This window comes from Myodes glareolus, chromosome 23, assembly GCF_982192425.1.
Source record: "Myodes glareolus chromosome 23, mMyoGla1.1, whole genome shotgun sequence".
NCBI classification, from domain to species: domain Eukaryota; kingdom Metazoa; phylum Chordata; class Mammalia; order Rodentia; family Cricetidae; genus Myodes; species Myodes glareolus.
In genome coordinates, this window is record NC_142048.1 from 3,611,551 (window position 1) to 3,638,923 (window position 27,373).

At 48.8% G+C, this 27,373-nt stretch overlaps 1 protein-coding gene across 5 annotated transcripts; it reads left to right on the top strand.

Annotated features, from left to right (window-relative positions):
* Positions 1–578: 578 nt before the first annotated feature.
* Positions 579–27,373, top strand: Lrrc25 (leucine rich repeat containing 25). 5 transcript variants are annotated; one of them, XM_085680441.2, is made up of 5 exons: positions 619–662; positions 20,579–20,677; positions 20,817–20,934; positions 21,460–22,271; positions 24,072–24,716. In XM_085680441.2, the coding sequence occupies exons 4-5, from the start codon at positions 21,469–21,471 to the stop codon at positions 24,205–24,207; spliced, it is 939 nt and encodes a 312-aa protein (XP_085536567.2). In that variant the 5' UTR covers positions 619–662; positions 20,579–20,677; positions 20,817–20,934; positions 21,460–21,468; the 3' UTR covers positions 24,208–24,716. The 5 variants fall into 5 exon arrangements, 4 of the variants coding, with proteins under 4 accessions (XP_085536568.2, XP_085536567.2, XP_048283237.3 ...); XM_085680442.2 differs by lacking the exon at positions 20,579–20,677 and having other exon boundaries at positions 579–662; XM_048427280.3 differs by lacking the exon at positions 619–662 and having other exon boundaries at positions 20,539–20,677.

Sequence of the window (27,373 nt, forward strand, 5' to 3'; positions counted from 1 at the left end):
GAAAAATACTATAAATCGCCAGATGGTGGTGGCACACAACTTTAATCCCAGTACTCGGGAGACAGAGGCAGGTAGATCTTTGTGAGGTCGAGACCAGCTTGGTCTACACAGTGAGTTCCAGCATAGCAGGACTGTTTCACAGAGAAACCCTGTCTCGGGGGAAAAATAAACCAAACAAGTCTTTTTGTTGTTGTTTTGCTTTTGTTTTTTCAGACAGGGTTTCTCTGAGTGGCCCTGGCTTACCTGAAACTAGCTCTGTAGATCAGGGCTGGCTTCAAACTCACAGAGATGCATCCACCTCTGCCTCCCGAGTGCTGGGAGTAAAAGGATTAAAAGTGTTTGCTGCCATCACACAGCTGAAAATTACAAAAGTTTCCTTGAATTGAAACTTTTGTGGGATCAAAATAAAACTTAAAATCTTAAATACAGCCCGTAGAGAGACTGGCAACTTTATTTTCTGAATCCTCACATGCTGCAGGAGCTCCTTCCGCGCTCCTTCAGCCAATAGGCGCTGAGATACCAGCCCATTGGGGCGTGGTCTCTCTCTCTTTAAAAAAAATCTGTGTCTATCCTCCATTCTCTCTCTGGATTCCAGCTCCGCTTCCGGCTCCTAGACTCCTTTCCTGATTGTGCAGAAGGGCTGTTGTCTGGGACAGTGATCTGTAAGTTTTTCCCCTTTGAATAAATAACCATTCTATTAATCATAATTCCAAACTGGTGTGGGATTGTTTGTGTCTTACACCTTCACTTAAATAGCACATCTCTGCAGAATATCATTGTTAGAGTTAGTCAAAATAGCTAAAGATTAATAAAGTTAGCAAAGAAAATGGACTATACCTATGCAGGATTTCAGGCAGAGAGGATGCTGGGAAGAAGAAGGCAGAGATGCCAGATGAGTCTCCATGTCATTTTTTGTGAGCTGTTGTTTATGTTAGGTATAGTACCTAATATGAGGCACTATATCATTTATATCATTTTATAGATAAAAGCATTTATCTGATCACTCTCCATCTAAAGGAGCAGAGCAAACTTCTCCATTTTCCACAGGACCTAGCTAGCAGGGTGAATGCAGTCCAGCAAAGTCATAAACATTCCCGAGAAACTGTGTTTGCCCCGGTCAAAGTGACCCACCATGGTGTCCAAACAACATCTGTTTGCCTCAAATGTCCTTGTAGGTATCTGATTAACTGTTATTTTGAAATTCTTGTCTGCTGGCAGTCACTGTTTTGAAATTCCTCTGTACCCCAACCAACAAATTCAAAAGTTGTTTACTTTTACCCAATTCTGAAACATCAAGGCTTGTTCCACCTTGTTTGTGGGTTTTCCCTTTAAAAATCCCTTACCCTGAGGTCTTGGGGGTCATTCTCCCCCACTTGCTGGGTCAGAGTTAGCTAACTTGTAATCAATAAACCCCAGTGTATTTGCATCAAATACCAGCTCTGTAGTGTTCTTGTTTGGTGGTTCCCTGTGGGCACAATACAACAATAAAAATTCGGGAGTCAGATATCAGGTAAGACCCTGAAGGATCAGAGAAGTGGCAGAGAAGCAGCCAACACCTCCTCTCTCTCTCATTCCTCAGTCCCAAAGGCTGAGGCTCACTCTAAGTCCCACACCATTTCCTGTGTCTTTCTAGTTGTTTCAGGGTAAGTGCCACAGCTGTGGGAGGGAAAGGAATCCTGGCTGTCGGGAGCCAGGCCACACCTACAGCTCTGTAGCTCCTCTACAGGGGGAAAATGGACCATACCCCCCTCCATGCGCGCACACACACAGGGTAGAGCAGTTCTCTGCAGCTCTGCTCTGCTTTGCTAAGGCCGTTTCCCTGCAGAAATGGGGCAGTGTTACTTCTCTACCCCACTCCATTCTGGCAAAAGAAGCTCTCCTAAACCTTATTCAAGAGATTTACTGGGAGGGAGCAATCTAGGAAAGTGGCAGCCTCTGCCAGGGTGGGGAAGCGCAGCTGCCACCTGAACAGGCACAGCCTTCCATAGGGCTTCTGAGGGGCAGAGTATGTTTCTCCTCCCAAACCAATGTTAGTTTTGGCCAGTTAGTAGCTAGTTTCACCCTCTGATTCAAAGCAAACTTTTTTGTCAGTCTTGGTGGTGTCAGAAAATGATGAAAATATCACACAATAGCCAGGAGGTGGTGCACTCAGAAGGCAGAAGCAGGTGGATCTCTGAGTTTGAGACCAGCCTGGGCTACAGAGCGAGTTCCAGGACTGACTCCAAAGCTACAGAGAAACCCTGACTCAAAAATAAATAAAATTTAAAAAATAAAAGAAAGAAAGAAAGAAAAAAAGAAAAAAAAGAAGGAAAAAGAGACTTATTCTCAGTTTCCTCCATATATAACCCATGTGCAAGGAACCACTCACTCCAGGCTTCTTAAGTGTTGGGTTTACCTGGGAGTGGTAGGCCAGGCCTTTCCACATTCCCCCACTCTTGGAATGCCTGATGTCCCTTGCATGGCCTCTCCAGATCCTTAACTTGGGCCCCAGTGCCATGAATGTCCTTTTGGTTCTTTGACTCTGTTGTGCATCCCAGGTGATGAAATCCTGCCAATGGATGGTTAGATGCTAGGCCTCTCCAATTTTCTAGGCCCCAGTGTCACCAAGGCAGGTCAGAAAAAGAAGTGGTGGCTTTGGCTGAGCTCCCACCTATGCAGAAATAACCAGAGGAGTGTGGAACATCTCCCTGTGCCTTGGATGAGGACGTACTAGGCCTGCCAGACCCTTCCTCCATCCCCCCAGATCAGGATCCCACAGAACCAGAAACCAGATCTCACAGGAAAAAATAAAAGCTTCCAAGATGGGCAGTGGTGGTGGTGCACACTTTTAATCCCAACACTCAAGAGGCAGAGGCAGGAGGATCTCTGTGAGTTCAAGGCCAGCCTGATCTACAGAGCAAGTTCAAAGACAGCCAGGACTGCACAGAGAAACCATGTCTCAAAAAACCAAAATAAATAAATAAAACCTCCATGACTTGCCAAAGAGATCCCCAAATAAAGGAGATGCTTGATGTTTTCCTGTTCGCTCAGACAGTCTGACAAGTGGAAGGCATGTCTCAGACCTTGAGGAACTCTGCAGCACAACCTTCTGAACAGCAGCTCCTCGGTATCAGAGGCCCAGAGGGAAGGAGCCAGCTTCTGACTTTCTGAATTTGGGTTGCTGTCTTGATCTCACTGGAGCCTCTAAATGTTAATACCAAAAATGGGAAGAGAAAGGTCACTGAACCAGATCATCATGGCCAAATTAATTAACATGTGCTCTGTAGAGCAGACTGGCCTCAAATTCAGAGATCTGTCTGCCTTGGCTTCCTAAGTGCTTGTATTAAAAGTGTGCCACCACAGCGTGGCCTTAATGCAAGATATTTATTTGTGTACACAGGCTGTCTCCCCTTAATGCAAGATTCAAGATGTCAGCACTGGATGTGTGGAGGAGAAGACTTTTAGACTTTAGTGCACAGGGTGGCAGATTTCCAAATGATGTAATTGACAGGCAAAACAGGTTGGGTTAAAGGAGCAGAAAGTAAATCTAACAAGATAGTCCCTGCTGAAACAAAGATGTGGGAGTTATGATAAGGCAGCCACAGCTGGTCATACAACCTTTTGTAACAAAGGCAGGTTTACAAGATGGTTATAAACTGATATATAATGTCCTTTTGTATATGCAATGCTTTAATTGGTTAATGAATAAAGATGTTTTAGCCAATGGCTTAGCAGAGTAATGCCAGTTGAAGAGTGTCTGCCAAAGGAGAAGGACACCTACCAGTCGGTCACAGCCTTGTGGTGATACATAAATTGATAGAAATGGGTTAATTTAAGATGTAAGGGCTAGCTAGAAATACACCTGAGACACTGGTCAAACAGTATTGTAATTAGAATAGTTTATGTGTGATTATTATGGTCTGGGTGACCAGGAAATGATTGAGCAGTCTTTGGGTAGAAAATGTCACGCCAACATGGGGCAACTATGTTCACATAAAACCTGAGAGAAGTTGGGAAGGAATTTTAGACACAAAAGAACAGAGTTAAACATGATTTCTTAGTAGCAGCATTTTCTCGGTGTGCTCTGTTTACCGGCAATGAGCAGAGGTGTGACTCCTTTTAAAGAAGGCTTCCTGGTTTGTCCTTGTGGCACAAACAACTCTGGCTCTTTTGGAAGGTCCTACACTTAAATGGGGTTTGTGAGCTGTAACACAACTCCTGCTCTACACGTTACATGCTATGGTATAGTTCACCAGTCGGGCCATGTAATGGTAGATTATAGTGAAAGACCCCCGAAGGATGTCTTCCTAGCGAGAGAGGCCCCAAACCCACAAACCCGACGAAGCCACACTTACGGATGCAAACTGCAAGAGGTTTATTTGAATACACAGGTACCTGGGGCGGCAAGGTCTCTCGGAAGATTTGCGCGCCCCCAGGTTGGGGGTGAGGGGTTCTTATAGGAGAGCAAAAGCGCGGGTACAGAAGCAAAAAAGCGTGGTTATGGGGACTCATTTCATTGGTCAGTTTAAATAAGGCTAAGCTGAGTGGCACATTCTTGACCTTTCATCTAAATACCAAGGAGGGGGTTGTCCAGACCCACCTGGATACCAAGGAGGGGGTTGTGCTACCTGTTTTTCTTATCTCTTCCTGCCTTCCTAGCTGGAGACCTGATGGTGGACTGTAAACATCCTGACTCACATCCCGTCACAGGACAAAAGGCTCCCTTTCCCTCCCTTACAGCAAGGGGCCTGAATTGTTTATCTCTAAGGCCCTGCATTCCAGCATCAAAGGGTGGTATATTTCTCTTTTTCCTTTTCATTTCCCCATTTTTTTTTTTTTTGAAAAAGAACCTGTTATGCAAGTGTTTATAGGATCTCTGTTTCTCTTTGGTTTACTCTTTGGTATTGACTAGTTAAGACCAGGGCTTGAACAACCGAAAGTCTATCCTTAACAAATTGAATCAACCGATTTAAAATGTAAGGGCCGAACGTAAGAATTAACATTAAAAGAATTATGGGTCCCAATAAGGAAGAAATTAGGGTGGTGAGCCATGGAGATCGGTTCCAAAGCCCTTCGTACCATGTCTGCTGGGCTTCAAACTCTTTTTTACGTTTATCTAGCCTTTCCTTTAGTTTATCTAGAGTTTCAGTCACTACACCGGTTTTATCAGTATAAAAACAACATTCTTCCTTTAAAGCCGCACAAAGGCCTCCCTCCTTTAGAAAGAGCAGATCTAGTCCTCTTCTATTTTGTAGTACCACCTCTGACAGGGAAGCTACTGATTCCGTCAGGGTTCTAACCGACTTCTCAAGAGCCCTCAGGTCCTCATTCATAGCTTGATGTAAAAGCATATATTGGTCCGTGCGCACTAGAGCGGCGGCCCCCGTACCTACCCCTGCAGCAACACCCCCCACCCCTAGGAGTATGGCCAGGGTCAGGGTAATAGCTTCCCGTCTTTCCCTCCGGGGAAGGTATTCATAATATTGGAGGACCGCCTCATCTGAGTGGTACGTGATGCGCGGCCAAATTTGTACCAAGACACAATATTCATGCGTTTGGTTGAATACCATTGCCGAAACACAGGGGGTTAGGCCGGTACTACAGGCCCAGAGGGTCCCATTTGGTGGGACTAGATAATAGTTTCCCTTGATAACGGGCGCGGTTGAGATGCAAAAGGGCTGGCCAGACGCAGCTCCTATGCAAACTCCAGTACCTGTCACCTGGGTGAGGGTTAGATGATGGTTCATGCTCTGGCAGATGGGGGGTGGCGAGGTGACATTGCTATAGTTGCCCCTGAGAGCTATCCCCTCATAATATGGGGGACTTGGGTTAAGGCAGAGCCAGCAATCGTGGGCCCGATCTGGGTCCGAGTGATTCAAGGCCTGGTACGCCCCCCTAATGAGGTTCAAAAGACGATCTCCTGTTCCTCCCTCCGGCTCTATTGCGGCCGCTAGGGGGGCAAGGGTGGTGGCGGGAGCGGTAGTAAGGCTAGTCAGTCCAGGGGTAGCTGGCGCTTTGGGTAAAAATGGGGGTCTCTGATTTGCCAGGACCTGGTTGGGTCCTATCGCCCGGGAAACTATGGCCTCAGCTTTGAGCTGTATTTTGAAAGTCAACCCTCTGTCTGTCGAGTCCAAGTACCATCTGAGCCCCCAAGTATACCCTTGTTGCCATTCAGTGGCCTTTCTACCTTGTTCAGTGAAGGTGATATTGAGGGGCAAACATTTTCCATTAGTTCCACATTTGGAGAGCTGACAATACTCTGTAAAATACTCCTCATCCCATATCTCTCTCTTCCAGCCGCGGGTCACCCTGATCTTATCCCAGCTGGAATGGGGTTTCCAGTAGGCATCCCCAGTCGTTTCACATCCCCAAGCCGCACAGAACATTTCATTATATCCCCCACATTTGTAAGCCGTAGCTCGATCTCGGCCATCCCAGGGGCAGACATAAAAGCTAGCCTCTGCTAATCGACATCTTCGCCCGGGGTTGGAGCAGCCTACAGATCCTCCCCCCGTTGGCTGCATGTTTCTCGTTAATTGATTATAGTCGGTGGTGGCTATGTCCCAAGAGTCTAGTCCCGCAGCTAGCTGACAAAAATCCGGGGTGAGGGGAGGCCACCAGGTATTGAGGGCATGTTGGCCAGTCGTCTTCCAGACTACCTCCCCAGTCTGGGAAATAATCTGCCAAGTTAAGGAATAAACTGCGTGGGGGCTTCCATTAGGAGCCCCCATGGATCCCAAGATCAACATGGGAAAGACTACTGCCCATAATATCATTTTCGAACCAGTCTTATCTTTAAGGGGTTTTGGGAGCGTTGGATCTTCCATCCTTCCTTTTGGCTGGCTGTCTGTTGTTCTGAGCTGGCGGCTTTCACGTGTGAGGCGTGGATCCAGGCAGCAATTCCGTCCACCTTGAGCGCCGTTGGGGTGGTCAGGAGAACAGTGTATGGTCCCTTCCAGCGCGGTTCCAGGTTCTTAGTTTGATGTCTACGGACCCAAACAGTGTCCCCGATCTGGTACGGATGAGGTGCCACTGGCTGGTTAAGGTTGTCTTTGTAGGCGGCTGCTAGGGGTTTCCAGACCTCTTGTTGTACCAGCTGCAGGGCCTGCAAGTGGGCTTGTAGAGAAGGGGAGTTAGCATAGTCTGCAATGTCCGTGTCAAAGAAATGTATGGCTGGAGGCGGTGCCCCATATAATATTTCAAAAGGGGTAAGGCCATGTGGCCCGGGGGTGTTCCTGGCCCGATATAGGGCCAGGGGCAGGAGCAACACCCAATCCTTTAAGCCAGTAGCGAGCGTTAATTTAGACAAAGTCTCCTTAATAGTTCTATTCATACGTTCTACTTGTCCTGAACTCTGGGGTCTATAAGCACAATGTAATCTCCAATCAATCCCCAGTAACTTGGCCACCAACTGACTTACCTGGGAGACGAAGGCTGGCCCGTTATCAGATCCCAATACCTTTGGCATACCATATCGGGGAAAAATTTCTTCTAATAGCTTTTTGGCAACCATCTTAGCCGTTTCATGTTTGGTGGGATAGGCCTCTACCCATCCTGAAAAGGTGTCTATAAAAACCAGCAGGTACTTGTACCCATATAAGCCAGGTTTAACTTCAGTAAAGTCTATTTCCCAGTGGACACCGGGTCGATGTCCTCTGAGGCGTACCCCTTGGAGGGCTTTCGAGTGACCTGCATTGATTTGGGCACAGGCCCTGCAATTGTCTGTTGCCCGTTGGAGTGCCCTGTCCCTGTTCAAGAGGTATTGTCCAGTTTCCATTCTGTCTAGGAGGGTTTTCATTTTCTTCGTACCCAAATGGGTCAACTTATGTAAGTAGTCTATAAGTTCCTGGGTTATTTTTATGGGCACTGCTATTTTTCCCCGATAAATCCAGCGTCTATTCGCTGGGTTATATTCTGCCCCCAATTTTTGGAGTAGGTTTATGTCCTCTTTATCATAGGCCCAGTCTATTGTGGATTGGACGGGCTCGGATATTAGGGGGAGAATTTGTGGTCCCAAAGCAGCCTCTCGGGCCGCTTCATCCGCCCGCCGATTTCCTCTGGCCTCGGCGTGATCTCCTTTTTGGTGTCCGGGACAATGCATAATGCTCAGTCTCTTGGGGAGGAATAAGGCCTCTAATAGAGCAAGGATCTCTGCTTTATTTTTAATTTCCTTGCCTTTTGAGGTTAAGAGCCCTCGTCTCCGGTATATTTCTCCATGTATGTGTGCGGTGGCGAAAGCATACCGGCTATCAGTATAAACATTCAGCTTCTTACCTTCTCCCAACCTAAGGGCTTGAGTCAGAGCGATGAGTTCAGCTCGTTGGGCCGAGGTGCCGCTGGGTAAGGCACTGGCCCAGATTACCTGGGTCTCCGTGGTAACTGCAGCTCCCGCCCTGCGTTCTCCATTCAGTAGATAACTGCTCCCATCGGTGTACCAGGTGTGGTCCGCATCTGGGAGGGGCTGATCAGTCAAGTCCATCCGGGTTCCATGCATTTCCGCGAGGATCTGAAGGCAGTCATGCTGGTCTGGTCCTTCCGGTGTGGGTAGCAAGGTCGCCGGATTAAGGGCGACTACAGGTCCGAACTGGACTCGGTCCGTATCCAACAGCAAGGATTGGTAGTGGGTCATGCGGGCGTTGGAGAGCCACCGGTCAGGGGGCTGCCTAATCAAGGCCTCGACGGCATGGGGTGCCAAAATGGTCAAGGGCTGTCCCAAAGTCAGTTTGCCAGCATCCTTAATAAGGACGGCAATGGCTGCCACCATCCGTAGACAAGGGGGCCAGCCTGAGGCTACTGGGTCTAATTTCTTTGATAAGTACGCGACAGGGCGTTTCCATGGCCCAAGCCTTTGGGTCAAAACCCCCTTGGCATAACCTTGTTTTTCATCAACGAACAGTTCGAATGGTTTAGTGACGTCAGGCAGGCTCAGTGCTGGAGAGGACAGGAGGGCGCGTTTGATGTCCTCAAAAGCCTTTTGTTGTTTATCTGTCCATCCGAATGGTACCCCCTGCTTTGTGAGGGGGTAGAGAGGAGCTGCCATTTCTGCGAAGCCTGGTATCCATAAGCGGCAGAACCCGGCAGTCCCCAGGAATTCCCTCAGCTGGCGATGGTCTCGAGGTGCAGGTATACGGGATACAGTTTCCTTGCGTGAGGCTGTAAGCCAACGCTGCCCTTCTTTTAATTTATATCCCAAATAGGTCACCTCAGTCTGGCATATCTGGGCCTTTTTGGCAGATGCTCGATAGCCCAGCCGTCCCAGAGTTTGCAATAGGGCCCCCGTACCTTGTCGACAGTCACGTTCTGTGGAGGCTGCCAGTAGAAGGTCGTCCACGTACTGGAGTAGGATCAATGATGGGTGTTGAACTCTGAAGTCCGCAAGGTCCCGGTGCAAGGCCTCGTCAAAGAGCGTGGGACTATTCTTAAAACCTTGTGGGAGTCGGGTCCAAGTCAGTTGGCCTGAAATTCCCAATTCGGGGTCCTTCCATTCGAAGGCGAAAAGGGGTTGGCTTTTGGGGCTTAATCTGAGACAGAAGAAGGCATCCTTCAAGTCTAGCACTGTATACCAGGTGTGAGATGGTGGCAGGGTGCTTAGTAAATTGTATGGATTGGGGACGGTCGGGTGTATGTCTTCAACCCTCTTATTAACTTCCCTGAGGTCCTGTACTGGTCGATAATCCTCTGTCCCTGGTTTCTTTACTGGGAGGAGGGGGGTATTCCAAGGTGACCGACAGGGAATCAGAATACCTTGTTCTAATAGTCTCTTTATATGAGGCCTTATCCCCTGGTAGGCCTCATTCGACATGGGGTATTGTTTGACTGAGACTGGGGTGGCTGTGGCCTTCAGGTCTACGATCAAAGGGGGCTGCTGTAGGGCTAGCCCCATACCCCCAGTCTCGGCCCATGCCAGTGGGTACTCTGTAAGCCATATGTCCAAGTCTCTGGATCCTTGTGTCTTAGAGTCCTGCTCATATAGTCGGTATTCGTCTTCCAATTGTAAGGTCAAGACTTGGAGGGGGTTTCCATTTGGACCCGACACTCGAGCCCCTGCCCCCTCAAAGTGAATTTGGGCTTTCAGTTTGGTGAGTAAGTCTCGCCCTAGTAAGGGATAGGGGCAGTCTGGTACGTGTAGGAAGGAGTGAGTTACTTTACCAGTTGCTAGTTGTACCTTCCGTTCGGTGGTCCATCGATATCTTCTTCCGCCTGTGGCCCCTTGTACCCAAGCAGTTCGTTCACTGAGCGGGCCTGGTGACCGGGTAAGAACTGAATGCTGAGCACCTGTATCCACTAGGAAGGTAACTGGCTGCCCCCCGACATCGAGTGTTATCCTGGGCTCAGGGGGGGGCTCCTGGCCCCGACTTCCCTAGTCTTCATCTAGGGCTAGGAGTGAGGCTTGTGGTTTGGGGCCTCTGGGTCTGCGGGTCTTCTTAGGGCAATCCTTTACCCAATGCCCTTTTTCCTTGCAGTAGGCGCATTGGTCGCGTTCCACGCGAGGGCCTCTCCGTTCTCCCATCCTGTCTCCCTTTCGGCTGTCCTGTCCCTGAACTACGGCGGCCAAGAGACGACTCAGTTCTCTATTTCTCTTTCTGTCTCTAGCATCCTCCTTCTCCTCTGCCTCCCTTCTTAGTCTGTCCTCCCTTTCTTCTTTTTCTCTACGGATACGGTCCTCCCTTTCCTCTTGAGTCTCCCTCTTATTAAAGATTTTCTCGGCTTCCTTAAGCAGATCTTGCAGTGTATATCCCTGCAAATTTTCCAACCTCTGTAACTTGTTCCTAATGTCGGGTGCAGACTGGCAAATAAAAGACATCGACATACCAGTAGCCTGCCCTGGGTCCTCAGGATCATAAGGCGTATACATACGATATGCTTCCTTAAGTCTTTCCAAAAATGCTGCTGGAGACTCATCTGCCCCTTGGATTGTCTGCTTTACCTGTGCCAAATTGGTGGGGCGGCGACCAGCCCCTCGGAGACCCGCTATGAGCAACTGGCGGTAAAGGCGTAGGTGCGTCCTACCTGCAACCGTAGTGTGATCCCAGTCAGGCCTGGTGAGAGGGAAGGCGGCATCGATTTCATTGGGCAGCTGGGTTGGCCTTCCATCATCTCCTAGGACCTGCTTCCGTGCCTCTACGAGGACTCTTTGTTTCTCCTCAGAAGTGAGGAGAGCCTGTAAAAGCTGTTGACAGTCGTCCCAGGTTGGCTGGTGGGTGGTCAGAATAGATTCTATTAGGTTAGTTAATACTATGGGGTCTTTAGAAAAAGGGGGATTGTGTTGTTTCCAATTATATAAATCAGAGGCAGAAAAGGGCCAGTATTGAAGTTGGCCGTCATTTCCCTGTCGCAAGGGAAATGCTCGGGAAGTTGAGTCTGGGGGAGATGGTTCACGCTTTCCCCGGAGCCTGCTTGCGACGGGAGAGGCAACAGGCAGGGAGTTCTGTGACGAGGGCGCCATAGGGTCGGCTTCACGATCTCCGGGCTCCTCCTGGGGATTATAGGGAGGAGGATCTTCGTCGGATAGGAGGTCTACGAGAGGGGCATTTGGGTCAGGGGGGAGGACAGACGGCTTGAGGGCCCCCTTCTTCGTCAGTGTAGGATAAAGAGAGGAGGCCGTAGGAGTAAGGGGTTTAGGTAGGGAAGGCAAAGGAGGGGAGGGCAAAGGAGGATTCGGGGCCGAGGGAATGAGGCTTAGGGAAGGTTGGGGTTTGTCTGGAGAAATAAAAGGAGCCACCCAGGGGGGTGGATCATAAGCCAAACTTTCCCAGGTGTCGATATAAGCGACCTGGTCAGGACGTCCATGGGGTCCTTTATCGAAGACCCGTTCTTTAACCTGCAAGATAATGTTTTTGTCAAAGGTGCCATCCCGCGGCCAGCCCAGGTTGAATGCGGGCCATTCCGAGGAACAGACAGTCCGCCATTTTTTCTTCTTGACCTCAAACGACCGATTGCTCGCTCGGTTAGAGACGTCCGACCAGTGGTCTAGAGTAAGGCTTAAGGGAGTGGTTAGCGACTGTCCCATGTTAGTATTCCAATAAATGAACAGACAGACCACAAAAATGAACAATAAGACAAACAGACTGACAATCAGACGCGCTGCGCGGCTTCGGCGAAACCCCGAAAGCAAAAATTCAGACGGAGGCTTCAGAAAAGGTCCGGACGATTGACCTCCCAGAAGAACCACGTGACCCTCGGACCAGGGGGGCGACCCAAAAAGTCCGGCTCTGGTCGCGGGTTCTGACAGATGAGCCCCGAAAAATCGGGCTCCAGACAGACCAGACACCCTCGGAACGTCTTCCAGGGTTGCGGGGGGGAAAGTTCGGACCCGTCGGTCCCTTCCGAGACCCGCCAGATACAGATACAGATCGACCCAGCTGAATCAAACAGAGTTCAAATTCGCAGCGCAACATTCAAACACAAAAGACGTGAGACATTCATAGGACATACAGAATGCTGGCCAGCTTACCTCCCGAAGGTGGTCGATGGTTCCTGGGTGGGGGCCTCAGACTTCCCGGCCAACGCACCAAAATGAAAGACCCCCGAAGGATGTCTTCCTAGCGAGAGAGGCCCCAAACCCACAAACCCGACGAAGCCACACTTACGGATGCAAACTGCAAGAGGTTTATTTGAATACACAGGTACCTGGGGCGGCAAGGTCTCTCGGAAGATTTGCGCGCCCCCAGGTTGGGGGTGAGGGGTTCTTATAGGAGAGCAAAAGCGCGGGTACAGAAGCAAAAAAGCGTGGTTATGGGGACTCATTTCATTGGTCAGTTTAAATAAGGCTAAGCTGAGTGGCACATTCTTGACCTTTCATCTAAATACCAAGGAGGGGGTTGTCCAGACCCACCTGGATACCAAGGAGGGGGTTGTGCTACCTGTTTTTCTTATCTCTTCCTGCCTTCCTAGCTGGAGACCTGATGGTGGACTGTAAACATCCTGACTCACATCCCGTCACAGGACAAAAGGCTCCCTTCCCCTCCCTTACAGCAAGGGGCCTGAATTGTTTATCTCTAAGGCCCTGCATTCCAGCATCAAAGGGTGGTATATTTCTCTTTTTCCTTTTCAATAGACTTAGGAAATTGCTTACGAATTATTTTGAATGGCTGACTTACAAAGTATTGGCACAGGGTTGGGCTATTTAGTATTCCCTGTGGGAAGACGGTCCATTGATATCTTCTGTTAGGCTGAGAATTATTATAAGTAGGAACTTATAAATAGGCAAACTTTTCTCTATCCTTTTCTTGTAAAGGTATAGTGAAAAAACAATCCTTTAAACAATAACTATGAGAGGCCATCCCTTTGGTAACAGAAAAGGCAGAGGAATTCCAGATTGTAGAGGGTCCACTGGTTGAGTAACCTTGTTAATAGCCCTTAGATCTGTCACCATTCTCCATTTTCCAGATTTCTTTTTAGCAAAAAATACAGGAGAATTCCAAGGCCTAGTAGATTGTTTTATATGTAAAGCATCTAATTGCTCTTGTACCAGCTGTTCTAAAGCCTGCAACTTTTCTTCAGCTAGAGGCCACCGTTTAACCCATATTGGTTTCTCAGTTAACCATTTTAAAGGTAGGGCTGTTGGTACCACTGAAGGTTTATCAATCACCTTGTGTTCTTGTACAGCCTGAATGGCTGGTGCCTGTCATCTGTAATATCTTCTAATAATTTCCTCAGAAACATAAGTTTTTGGGGCTGCAGTAATGTTAATCTGGGTATTCCATTGCAACAATAGGTCATGACCCTACAAATTCACTGCAATATTGGCTACATATGGCCTTAGTCTTCCTATTTGCCCTTCTGGCCCTATGCATTCAACCCATCTCATGCTTTGTTTTATCCGAGATAAGGTTCCAATTCCCAGAAACTGAACATCTGCCTCTTGAAGAGGCCAGTTCGGATGCCAAGATTCTGAAGCAATGATACTTACATCCGCACCCGTGTCTAATAAACCTTCAATAAAAATGCCATTTATACAAACTCTTAGCTTTGGTCTTTGATCATTAATAGAAGTCTGCCAAAATATACGTTTACTCTATCCTACTGGATTTTTTTTATTCATCCTCCACATTTAATTTTTAACATTCAGACCAGTATTGCTTTTCACAGCAGGCATTGGATTTTTAAATATTCTTGGTGAGACACTATCTTCACTGTAACTGGGAATGACTGGGTCACTTTTGGCTTGGGGGCCTGTGAGAGGCCCCTCAAGGAGCTTCCCTATGGTATCGGGTTGCCTTCTTTGTCTTCTGTTGATCTGCATTTATTGGTCCAATGTTGGCCTTTGCCACACCTCCTACATATACCTGAAGGCTGAGTCCTCTTATTTTTGCAATTCCCAGAGGAGATATTATTCCTAAAAATTCCTTGCCTACAGTCCCTTCTCAGATGTCCTATTCTACCACAATTGAAACATTTGGCAGTTTGATGTCTCCTCATTACTTTGGAAATTGCTTCTCCTACCCAAGACTCATCATCATAGCCAAACGTCTCAACATTCATTGTATTCAGAATCCATTCATCCACGGGTGCTGATCTAAACCTTAAAAACTTAATTATCTTTTTTACAGTCTAAGTTTGCATTTTCAAAAGCCAGAGATTCAAGAATTATGTGTCTAGCTTCTGGGTCTGTTACTCCTATTTATAGAGCCTTAATTAATCTTTGTAAAAAATCAGTAAAGGGTTCTCTCTATCCCTGCCTAACCCTGGTATATGATTCAAACCTATCCCCTAGTTCTTGAATTCTGTCCCAAGCATTCAAGGCTACTTTGTGGCATAGGAACAATACTATGCACAAAATTCAAGTCCAAATGGATCAAAGACCTCAACATAAAGCCAGCCACACTGAACCTTATAGAAGGGAAAGTGGGAAGTACACTTGAACATGTTGGCACTGGAGACCACTTCCTAAATAGAACCCCAGCAGCATAGACTCTGAGAGAAACAATTAATAAATGGGACCTCCTGAAACTGAAAAGCTTATGTAAAGCAAAGGACACGGTCAACAAGACAAAATGACAGCCTACAGAATGGGAAAAGATCTTCACCAACCCCACATCAGACAGAGGTCTGATCTCCAAAATATACAAAGAACTCAAGAAATTGGACACCAAAAGACCACATAATCCAATAAAAAAAATGGAGTACAGATCTAAACAGAGAACTCTCAACAGAGGAATCTAAAATGGCTGAAAGACACTTAAGGAAATGTTCAACAGCCTTGATCATCAGAGAAATGCAAATCAAAACAACTCTGAGATTCCATCTTACACCTGTAAGAATGGCCAAGATCAAAACCACTGATGACAACTTCTGCTGGAGAGGTTGTGGGGAAAAGGGAACACTTCTGCATTGCTGGTGGGAATGTAAGCTGGTACAACCCCTTTGGATGTCAGTGTGGTGATTTCTCAGGAAATTAGGAAACAACCTTTCTCAAGACCCAGTAATACCACTTTTGTGTATAAAGCCAAAGGACGCTCAATCATGCCACAAGGACATGTGCTCAACTATGTTCATAGTAGCTTTGTTTGTCATAGCCAGAACCTGGAAACAACCTAAATGCCCCTCGACCAAAGAATAGATAAGGAAAATGTGGCACATTTACACAATGGAGTACTACACAGCAGAAAAAAATAACGACAGCTTGAATTTTGCAGGAAAATGGATGGAGCTAGAAAACATTATTTTGAATGAGGTAACCCAGACACAGAAAGGCAATTATTACATGTATTCACTCATAGGTGACTTTTAAACATAAAGCAAAGAAAGCCATCTTACAAACCACAATCCCAGAGAACTTAGGCAACAATGAGGACACTAAGAGAGACTTACATAGATCTGATCTAAATGGGAAGTAGAAAGTAGAAAAAGACAAGATCTCCTGAGTAAATTGGAAGCATGGGGACTTTGAGGGAGGACTGAAGCAGGGAGGAGAGAGAAAGGGAAGGGAGCAGAGAAAAATGTAGAGCTCAATAAATATCAATAAAAAAGAAATATAGATTAATAGATAGTCATGTATAATAGTGAAACTGTAGTCAAGTTAGTTAGGTTTTCTAGATGGACAGAGATGTATTTCCGATGGATAGGTAATCTTCAACCCCTTCAAAGAATATGCTACTTAGAATGTCATAAGAACTTAGTCTTTTTTTGACAATGAGACATGCCTGCTTCTGGCAGCACCAATTACTTCAGAAAGGTTTGGATGGGCATTGAAGAAACTTTTTATGGTATTTGCTTTAATGTGACAAAGTTAGCCATTTGGGCAAGAAGTTGCTCTTGGCTGGACTGCTTGCTGTATGAACTGGATCCTCAGGACCCACAGAAAAGTGACTGCTGAACTTGTCAAAAAGATGAGACAGTCTTTCAGGGTTCCTGCTTCATGAAAGAAGCTTCCCGGCATTCTGTAGGACACAGAAGAAAGAAACTGATGAACTCTGCCAGTACAAAACAGAACAGATCTTCAGATTTCCTGTTTCATGGAAAGGTCTGCTGGATATTATAGGCCTGTAGACTGAAGATGGATGCCCTGACATTATAAAAGGACTTTGGGTGACTGTCCAGGCAGCAGGATGTCTTAGTCATTTCTAGAACTTTGGAGTTGCATATGATGCACTTTCTGTTTAGGTAATATTATATCCTTCTGGTCTTTGAAGGAGTTGAAGACAGCTATAGTTATAGTTTTCCTTACTTATGATAAAAGATAACTTAGATATTAAACTTGAGACTCACAAAGAAATATTGTAATTCTTGCTTGATACCTGTTTTGTTATATGTAATTCTACTATGTTAAAGTCAAAAACCTTCCCTTTTATTTAGATAGAAAAGGGGAGACAATGTCTGATGTCTTTCTGTATATGTGATGCTTTTATTGGTTAATGAATAAAGCTGTTTCAGCCAATGGCTTAGCAGAGAAATCCAGGTGGGAAATCCAAACAGATATATAGAGAGAGTAGGCAGCGTCAAGGAGACGCCATGTAGCTGCCAAAGGAGAAAGACACCTACGGGTAGGGCACAGCCTTGTGGTGATTCATAGACCAATAGAAATGGGTTAATTTAAGATGTAAGAACATGCAGAACCATTTGTAAAGGCTACAGGTGGGGCGTAGGGCAATCCTTGAGAATCAGCTGCCATTTCTGTCTTTACTATAAGATAGATTTTAAACACAAAATGGAGATAGGGTGGTTCTTCACTGTCTACAACTCCAGTTCCAGGGGATCAAACAGTTTCACAGACTTACATGCAAGCAAAATACCAATGCACATAAAATAAAACAAAATATCACGATCAAACAAATGATGGAGATTTTGCTGCATCCAGTAGGTGCTCAATAAATGTTGGTTCTTTCCAGACACATAGCAAAAAAATCTAGATCCATAGCATGGCCTAGGTTAATTGCTTGCCCAGCATGCACCAGGCTCTGGATCCCATGCCCACCTGACAGCTAAAGTTGTGGAGGGGCTTTATGTCCACATTCTGTTGACTGGTGAGAATCCAGTGATTGCTGAGAGCTGGGACACTGCAGCTCTTGAGTCTAATTATCGTAAACTACGACAGCCCCTAAATAACGAGTCATTGTCCCCTCCTGTGTGTAACTGACGGGCAAATCCTCCTGTATGCACAAACAGGGCCCTAATACCCACCATCCCAAAGGCTCAGGAGCCATATGTGTCTGGAGAGACAGTTCAACCATTAAAAGAATTTGCTGATCTCGAGAAGAACCAAGTTCTGTTCCCAACCTCCAATGGCTTGCGACAGGCAGATACACCAGCATCTGGGGATTGGAATTGCTCTTCAGGGATTTCTGGGCTTCACATGCTCACCACTGGAGCCTGAGAATAATAGCAAAAGGACTCACTTCGCGGGTGCAGAACACGCTGCAAACTTCTAGGTTCACACAAACTATCCCCTGGGAATCCAGGCAACATCACAGTGCCCACTCAGATATGGTCAGACCCTCTCTTTAGTTACAGGAACTAAGAAGCCCGCCAAGCAGCCTGGTCTTCAGTTTCAGGAGCAGACTTTCTCAGACCACCAAGCCCAAACCATGACGTGGAGATTTATTATTAGTTATGAGTGCTCAGACTTAACTTAGGCTTGTTCCTAGCTAGTTGTTTTTTACTTAAATTAACCAATTTTTATTAACCTGTGTGTTGCTCGAGGATTGTTTCCCCACCTACACACTTCCTCTCCCGCTTCCTGCTTCCTCTGCCTGTACATCAGGCTCCCTTCTCTCTACCCTCCAGACCCGCCCCTCTGTCTCTGCCTAAATACTGCTTCAGCCTTTCACTAGACCAACCAGGTGCCTCGATCAGGCAAGGTGAAACAGCAGCTCATCTTTGCATAGTTACCAAACTCAGAACAAACAAATGCAACACTGTTTACATAGCTAAACAAATATTCTATTCCACACATTTCCGCATCTGTGAAATGGGCATAATCTCTAGGATTCTATGGAGGACCTGCACCCAGAGCCGTGCGCCCCACCTCTCACTAGGGACCCTGGTCTCCTTGTGAGGCCCAGACTGGCCTGTCAAGCATGGGCAGCAGTTCCCACAGAAGGTCCTTCTGTCCTACGTCCTCAGTGGTGAGTATGGCCATGTTCTTGTGGTTCAGGCTTTCTCCAAATCCCCATGGACCCCGAAGTGGAAATGAAGTCCGTGGCTTTGCTACATGAGCCACTCTGGCTTTGGTCGTACCTATTTTCTCTAAAGTGGCTTCTATAATTCTGTGGGGTCTCTGCAGACACCCGACTCAGGAACTGGTGACGTAGCTGTACTGAAGCACAGTGCAGCGTTGGGGGACAGATTCACGCGGAAACCATACGGCCATCTGTAAAGATGGGTCTGTTGACTCAGAAACAAAATGCTCAGGAGAGGGTGTATAGAGAAGCAGTGTAGGTGGCAGTGACGGGCACTGCAGACAGCACAGGTTGCTAGGACCTTAACTGCCCCATTCCCAGCTTTCTGTGGAAACAGGTGTGCATCCTTCCGTAGAAGGTTTCTGGATCCTCTGGTGCTTCTCTGTGGGCACAAGACCCTCCTGCCCTCTACACAATACCACCATGGGCAGCCTCACAGGCCTGCTAACCCAACATGGGGGAGGGGGAGCAGAGGCAGGAGGATGACAATTCTGGGGCGATCTAAGCTGCACTGACTGAGTGGTGAAAGTCACAGTTCAGAATCCTTCACCTTTAAGTTCCTTGAGAACCAGAAACTGGGTTTGCAGAACACAGAATGAGAGAGTTTGCTTGTCAATCTCAACCTGACAGCTGTCTCTCAGTGTCCCTGGGCACTGAACATGTCACCTGTCTTCTACTGTGGTCTGTGCCTGGCCAGCAGCCCTTCTCCCTCCTGTAGACAAGCACGGATTGTGCCCATCGCAGAGAGCCCTCAGTGGTCCCTGTGGCCACCACAGGGAAGATGGGCCGATCTGCAGCGATACCGAGGGGAGCAAGGGAGGCAGCACAGGGCTGGGAGGTCTGTGTCTGTGTCGCTGTCTCTAGGGACCTTGGCAGGTTCATGAATGTGTCACTGGCATTTGGAGAGGCTGAGGGTCCCATTATCTCTGAAGGTTTCAAGGGTGTCTCTGACAGCCTTTCAATATTTTGGGGGTATCTCTGAGCATATATGGTTATTGGACTACCCCTAAAGGCCTGGGGATTGCTGGGAGTGTGGAGGCAGGCTGTGGTTTCTGTGGTGACCTTGGAGATTCTGGTGGTCTGGCCCCGCCTGTACCACACCCAGTCTTCTGAGGATCAGCCGCGCCCCGCTTCCTTGTCTAGCTTTACTTTTTATTGTGCTCAGCACAAAGAACAAATGGACAGGCCACCAGACTTACCTTGTTACCCCAGGACTGAGAAGACAGAGGAAGGGGGAAGGATGGGCTGCAGGAGAGACCCTGTCTCTGTCAAGAGAGCCACCCCAGCTGACCGCTGTGGGGTGAGGGTGCTCAAAACACTGTGTCTGACATCGGTCACTTGGTATCATGAGTTCATCCTCAAGGGACGTCGCCATAAGCTCGTCCACCAGGCTACTACTGCTAGGCCAGCCCCTCACCTGCGACCCTGCCAGTGCCTTGCCTCTGTGTGGGGAGAGTCCACACGGGCATTGATAGCCGGACTCCACGATCCTGCTTCCTCTTCCTGTCAGTGTCCAGCTGGCTCGGGTTCCTTCAAACAGACCCTGTCACCCTCGGACAGGCTCCCTTCCCCTGTGCCTTGTGAGAGGCCAGCTCCTCTGCCCCCTGCCCTTACTGCCACTTCCTCCTCTTAGCTTCCTCAGGCCCCAGGACCTTAGCTCCTGACAACTTGCAGGGGGACTGCTCCTGATTTCTTGTCAGGTTTCTTTATCAGTGTTGTCCCCTCCCCGAGCAGGCCCTTCAGCCTCTCTTCAACAGCTTTGCAGACTTCCACTGAGCCTCTGTGGGACGGCAGAAAATTAAGGACAGGTTTTAAGACTCCTTGGCAAACCCCTAGACATGTGTTAAAGCCCCAGCCTTCATGTCTCCTTCTCTAGGATGCCTTGCAAGATCCTGTCCTGTCCCCTTTTCTGGGCCTGTCCTGTCTCCATTGTGTGTGGGGGAGGTCACTGTCCAACTCTGTTCTTTCCCCCATCCCAGGGCCGCGGCATTTGTTGTGATTGTTCGTTGACTGAATATTTGCAGAGACCAGCAGAAGTCAGGAAGCGGGTGGGGAAGTTGCCGGCCGAGGAGCGCAGGGTGAGGTCACCGACTTCCAGCAAGAGAGAAGTGGGAAAGGGGCTCCTCCCCCTCCCCCTTGGTGAGCGAGCTTGAGACTTGTAGAGGGCCGATCTCCGTGCGTTTCCTCCACTCCAACACATTCATTCCTGTCTTCCAGATGCTGGGCGCAGAGGTGGAGAACGCCAGGTCGGTGGCTGGGCTGCGGTGAACCCCAACCCAGACCCTAGGCACCCCAGGCTTGGACACCACAAGGGCCGGAAGGTTAACAGCAGGAGGTGAGACCGGGCCACAGGGCTCTCAGAAGCGTTGTATCCGCCTCTGCACTCAGGGTTTACCTGCCAAGACCCGGCCGCCAGGCGGTTTTCAGGGCAACCACTCATCTGCATATGGCCACGTCTTGGCCAACAAGAGTGCAGCAGATGATCTTGAAGTTGGGCAGGTGTGGGGGGGGGGGGGAGTGGTCTAGCAGCTGCCACATGCACCATTTCACAAATAAGAAGATGGAGGCTTGAGGACCAGGGAGGTGAAGAGACAGGTGGCCAGCCAAGGGCGGCGTGCTTCCATGTCAGAAGAGTCTGAGCTGGCTGCAGCTGTTTTATTTGGGTTTGAGACAGGGCCTCACTATGTAGACCAGGCTGACCACAAACTCACAGAGATCCACCTGCCTCTGCCTCCCGAGTGCTGGGATTAAAGGAGTGTGCCGTCACCTCTAGCCTGATTTGAACTATTAAATTTTTTTTAAGACCAAACATTTAATCCCAGTAGAGAGAGAGCAGGAGATCACTTGTGTCCCCACACAGGTTGCTAGAATGGGGGCCACCGGGGCCAGGTTGCTGAGGTCATGTGTCCTGCTGCTGCTGCTGCTGCTGCCCCTGATGCTCCAGTCGGGAAGTCACGATCTCACCTGCATGGTGTCCCCAGGCACTGTGGACTGGACCCGGACATTCAACGACACCTGCCTCAATTTCAGTGGCCTTGGCCTATCCCTGCCCAGGACCCAGCCCCTGCAGGCCAGTCACTTGCAAATTCTGGACCTGTCTAGGAATGGGCTGCAGGCTCTCCCCAGGGTCTTCTTTGCCAAGCTGGAGAAGCTGCAGACCTTGATTGTCACCCACAACCGGCTGGTCAGTGTGGAGCAGACGCTGGCCCTGCGCTGTGAGCTGGAGCTGAGGGCCGACTGCAGCTGCGCACTGGGCTCCTGGCACCGCATTCGCCAGAGCAACTGCTCGCGAGAGCAAGAGCTGCTGTGTCTACACCCGGACACGGGAGCACCAGGGAACCTCTCCACCTTCCTCCGGGTCAGCTGTCCCCCCAGCTTGGCCCTGGGGACCATCGGTGCCCTTGTGGCAGGGACTATCTTCCTGGCTCTGGCTGTCAGTGGATCTGTGTTGGCCTGGAGACTTCGACAACACCGAGGAGCCAGTGGCCAGGGTCTCAACAAAGCCCAAAGTCCACACGATACCCCTAGACCTGTGACAGGCTTCTTACCAAGGTACAGCAGCCAGCGACCGGGTCCCAAGACCCCGGACACGCCACCAGGCGGGTCCTCACTGGACTATGAGAATGTCTTCATAGGCGAACTGGCTGAGGACGCCCCAGGGTCTGCACCCAGGTGAGTGACCCCAGATACCGTCTATAGTAAGCAACTCCTTGGCTTCAGCTTAACATGGAGGTGTTTACCTGTCATCGCAGTCCTAAGGAGTCAGAGGCAGGAGGATTACCACGAGTTTGAAGTCAGCCTGAGAATTTCAAGTGCCTCGTGCAGGCTGTAGCTTCACATCTCTGTTTATGTGAGGACTGTGGGCCTCCCTCACCTCCAGGGTTGGGGTGAGGTTCCTGCAGGGCTCCTCCCTGTAACCTGCAAACCCAGCTCATAGCTCTGGAGGAGAAAGGGGATAATGGGCTATAAACAGCCCAGACTTGTGACTGAGTGCTGTCTGTGTCCCCGTGTTATGGGGGCATCTCCCGCATCTCCCTATGATACCTGGGATGCTCAGCCGGTTAAGACTGAATGAAGGAGCAAGGGTGTTGGTGGTGTGCCTGTGTTTCCAGCACTGTGAGGGTGGAGGCAGGAGGATCCGAGTTTGAGGCCAGCAGCCTAGACCACATGAGACTCCGTCTCAACAAGCGAAACACAGAAAGAAAGGAAGAAAGGAAGGAAGGGAGGGAGGGAGAGAGAGAGAGAGAGAGAGAGAGAGAGAGAGAGAGAGAGAGAGAGAGAGAAAGTGGGGGAAGTTTGTGGGTCATCTGACCAGCCAAGAACAGGGAAGGAAGAGAGAGGCCCTGCTGGGAGCTGAGGCTGGGGATTTGGGTAACTCAGTTGCTGAGAAGGTATGCAAATGTTGAGAAAGTTGAAGGATGGGGGAGGTCACTGACCTAAGATGAGTCACTCTATCACTGGTCACCACCCCAGCGGGTGAAGATGGCCCCACCCTGGGCCAGGTTCAGTTCCTGTCACACACACATGGGGTTCCCAGAGTTCTCACAGACTCTTCTCCCCCACAGGCAATTGATAATAAGGAAATACTGTCAGAAAGAGCAGTCTGTGGGGCTGAGCCCAGACGGAGCCCAGGCATACACGGCCCTGGGCGCCGTACCTGCACCACACAGACCAGTTTTAGGAGGCAGAGGCAGGAAATCTGAGTTCAAGGTTAACCTGGGCTACATGAGACCTTGTCTCAAAAACAAAAATTCAAAAAACAAAAACCCACAACCACAAAGCACATGAAGGTGGTTTCTGGAGCTGGAAATATGAGAGGGCACATGCATCCACACACGCACATACATGAACACACATCATGAACGCACACAGGTGCACCACTCACGCACACACATGCACACACATATATGCACACTACACACACATATACATGTACCACTCAAAAACATGTGTATACCCACAGGCAGCATGCACACACATGCACACATAGTACGCACACGTACACCTACACGCACCATGCACACACGTACATGCACCAAATGCTAGCACACACTACACAAGCAGATATAAAAATCAAATCCCGCGCGTCTTTTCCACCCTTGTGTTTTGATGGTGCAGAAATAGAGGCTTTCTGCGGCTTGGGAGTGATTTGCTCACCCACTGGGGGCTGAGTGTTCAAATCTCTACCCAAGAGGGATGATCTTATCCAAACCACCCAGGATGCTTGGACACCTGGTCCACCTTTCCGGCCACAGTGGGTTTCCCGTAATGTCAGATAAGTTAGTCACCAACGACAACAGAAGAAACGAGGACCACAGGTCCCTTCTCACTTAAGAGCTCTAAGCCTGAGTGTGTGTGTGTGTGTGTGTGTGTGTGTGTGAGAGAGAGAGAGAGAGAGAGAGAGAGAGAGAGAGAGAGAGAGAGCGAGCACAAAACGTGCTGCAGTCCTCTGACTCCCATCTGCCCCCGCAGGAGCCCTTCCGAGGACACCGACTTCTACATGAATTACAAGGGTGCCGACCTGGACCCTCAGCCTGTCTACTGCAACCTGGAGTCCCTGAGAAGGACACCAGCATACAACCAGGAGTATGTGGCCCCAGGGCGCTGAGTCCCCCCCTCCACCTCCCCTTGTGGGGACAGAACATGAGCCTGGAGACTCTGCCCCTGCAGCCCCCACACTCCCCAGGACTCTCAAAGTCAAAGGTGGCGCGAGGATCCCCAAAGCAGGTGGGGCACGGACACGAACTAAACCCACCAGTCAGTGTGCAGGTGCTGCTCAGTAAATGTTGGGGGCCCCATGGGGCTCAGCGCATGACTGACAGAGGTGATTCTCCGTCTGGGATTCCCAAGTGACTCTGCACCCATCCGGGCCCCAGGGCTCCAGCTCACCTGCGCCCCTCCCCTGCCCTCCTTCCCTCCCCTGCCATCTGCTGACCTCCCCTGCCCCCTGCCGCCCACAGCTCCCTAATTCCTGGATCCTGCCTCAGGGACTTGCAGCTTGTATGGCTCCCCTGCCTCTCGATGTGTTCCTTTTTCTTTCCTTCCATCCTTCCCACCTGGGTTCAATGCTCACCAAATAGACATACAAAAAATTAAAAACAGAATAAGCCCAAAGAACTGTCCAAGGCTGTCGTGGTTGCTCATGGTTGTCAACTTGACTGCATCAGAATTAGTTAAAACTCAAATGGGGGGCAAACCTGTGAGGAATTGGTGCTTAATTCTAAGTGGGAAGACCCATTTCTTTTTCTTCTTTCTTTTTTTTTTGTTTGTTTGTTTGTTTTGTTTTGTCCTTCAAGACAGGTTTCTCTGTGTAGTCTAGGTTGTCCTAGATTAGATTAGAGGTCCTCCTGCCTCTGCCTCTGGAGTGCTGGAATAAAAGGTGTGCTCCACCACACCCGCCTGGAGGATCTGCTTCTCAGTCGAACCTTAGAGATGGCAGAGGCTTTTATTTGGATATTGAGGTGGGAAGACATACCTTTAATCTGGGCCACCACTTCTACTGGAAGTCTAACAGGACATAGAAGAAAGGAACTTTTGATCTCTGTCTGCTTCCTTTACCAGCATTGGAACCCACTTCTTCAAAACTCCGGCACATACAGACACCCAGCTGCGATATCCAGTCTTGTAGACTGAACAACTACTGGATTATTTCCGTTCACAGCCATCCATTGTTGGCTTACCTGGACTGCAACCTGTAAATCATTCCAACAGACCCTTTTCCCTATACATAGAGAGAGAATCATTCTGTAAGGTCTGTTACTCTAGAGAACCAGGACTAATGCAGAGGCCCAGGTGCCCTGTGCCACGCCCGGAAACTTTCCAGGACTCCTCAGACCCGGCAGAGCTCCCAGAGCTCAGTGTGTCATCAATTTACGACACTCTGTGCTGGCCCGGGTCCTGCTGAAGCACGACCTGGTCAGAGGCGCTCCTAATTCTGGGTGTTTGGAGGAGAGATGGGAGGAAAGTCCCCAAAGGGGCAACTGGAATGACTTGAACAGGAGAATCTCCAGTGTGTTCTGCAGGAGGCCTAGGAGCTGGAGGAAGTGGAGGAGGAAAGACATTAGAAGCAGCTGATGCAGGCCGGCACTGGTGCGGACAGGGTTGATGTCTAATGTCCCAATAGGTTCCTGTTGCTGTGAGGAACACCCAAGCCAGAGCCATGGGGAAGAAAGGCCATAGCTGGGGGCTGACCTGCTCCTCCAGGCTGGTCACACAGACCCAGCCACCAACCCACAGGTGGCAATGACTGATCCCTCCCACATCACTGTCAATCAAGAAAATTCCCTGTTGCCACTGCATGCCTTTAATCCCAGCATTCAGGAGGCAGAGGCAGGAGGATCTCTGTGAGTTCGAGGCCAGCCTGGTCTACAGAGCTAGTTCCAAGAGAGCCAGGGCTACACAGAGAAACCATGTCTCCAAACAAAACATACAAACAAGAAAATCCCCCACAGGCCAGTCTGATGGCACACTCTCTGCTAAGAGTCTTCTTCCCCAGGGACCCACCATCGCCCTTCCCGCCCCACCTCGGGACCTTCTGCACCAGCCTGGCTTCACCTCACACAATCCCCCCTCAGGTGGCTTCCTTACCAGACCATCTAAACCTAAATGATGTGAAAGGGGGCATTTCTGCCCATCTCAGGTAGGTGGGCATAGGCGCAAGGGCCTGGACTCAGCAATTCTGAAACACACAGAAGAAATGTTTCTACTGGGTGTGGGTGAAACTTCCTCATAACTTATTGTTCACTCCTTGCTCTTTTCATATGAAGGTGTCCTATGAAGGTATCATGAAGATATCCTATGAAGGTATCCCATGAAGGTATCATGAAGGCATTATGAAGGCATCCTATGAAGGTATCCCATGAAAGTATCCCATGAAGGTGTCCTATGAAGGTATCCTATGAAAGTATTCCATGAAGGTATCCCATGAAGGTATCCTATGAAGGTATCATGAAGGTATCCTATGAAGGTATCATGAAGGTATCCTATGAAGGTATCATGAAGGTATCCTATGAAGGTATCCTATGAAGGTATCATGAAGGTATCCTATGAAGGTATCCTATGAAGGTATCATGAAGGTATCCTATGAAGGTATCCCATGAAGGTATCCTATGAAGGTATCCCATGAAGGTATCCTATGAAGGTATCCCATGAAGGTATCCTACAAAGGTATCATGAAGGTATCCTACGAAGGTATCATGAAGGTATCCTATGAAGGTATCATGAAGGTATCCTACGAAGGTATCATGAAGGTATCCCATGAAGGTATCCCATGAAGGTATCCTACAAAGGTATCATGAAGGTATCCTATGAAGGTATCATGAAGGTATCCTATGAAGGTATCATGAAGGTATCCTATGAAGGTATCCCATGAAGGTATCCTATGAAGGTATCCCATGAAGGTAACCCATGAAGGTATCCTATGAAGGTATCCCATGAAGGTATCATGAAGGTATCCCATGAAGGTATCCTATGAAGGTATCCTATGAAGGTGTCCTATGAAGGTAACCCATGAAGGTATCCTATGAAGGTATCCTATGAAGGTATCATTTTCAGAGGTATCATGAATGCAACAGCTGGAAACTAGAAGGGCAAATACCTCTTCCCTGCTGGGGTCAGCATAATTCTGCAAACTCACAGACTTGATGCCTGGGGCTGCCTATGTTTGAAAAGGTGACCCCCATACTGGGAGGGCCATAGGAGAGTGACTGGGGTGAAGCCAAGTACTGTCCCTGTGACAAAAACAGAGTTACAGGGCACTGTCCAGACAAATCACA

Excerpts from the sequence above, each read along its gene's own strand:
- Lrrc25 (XM_085680442.2), top strand. The coding sequence starts at position 21,469 with ATGGGGGCCACCGGGGCCAGGTTGCTGAGGTCATGTGTCCTGCTGCTG. Across the intron at positions 22,272-24,071 it reads GCCCCAGGGTCTGCACCCAG|GAGCCCTTCCGAGGACACCG; the intron begins GTGAGTGACCCC and ends CTGCCCCCGCAG.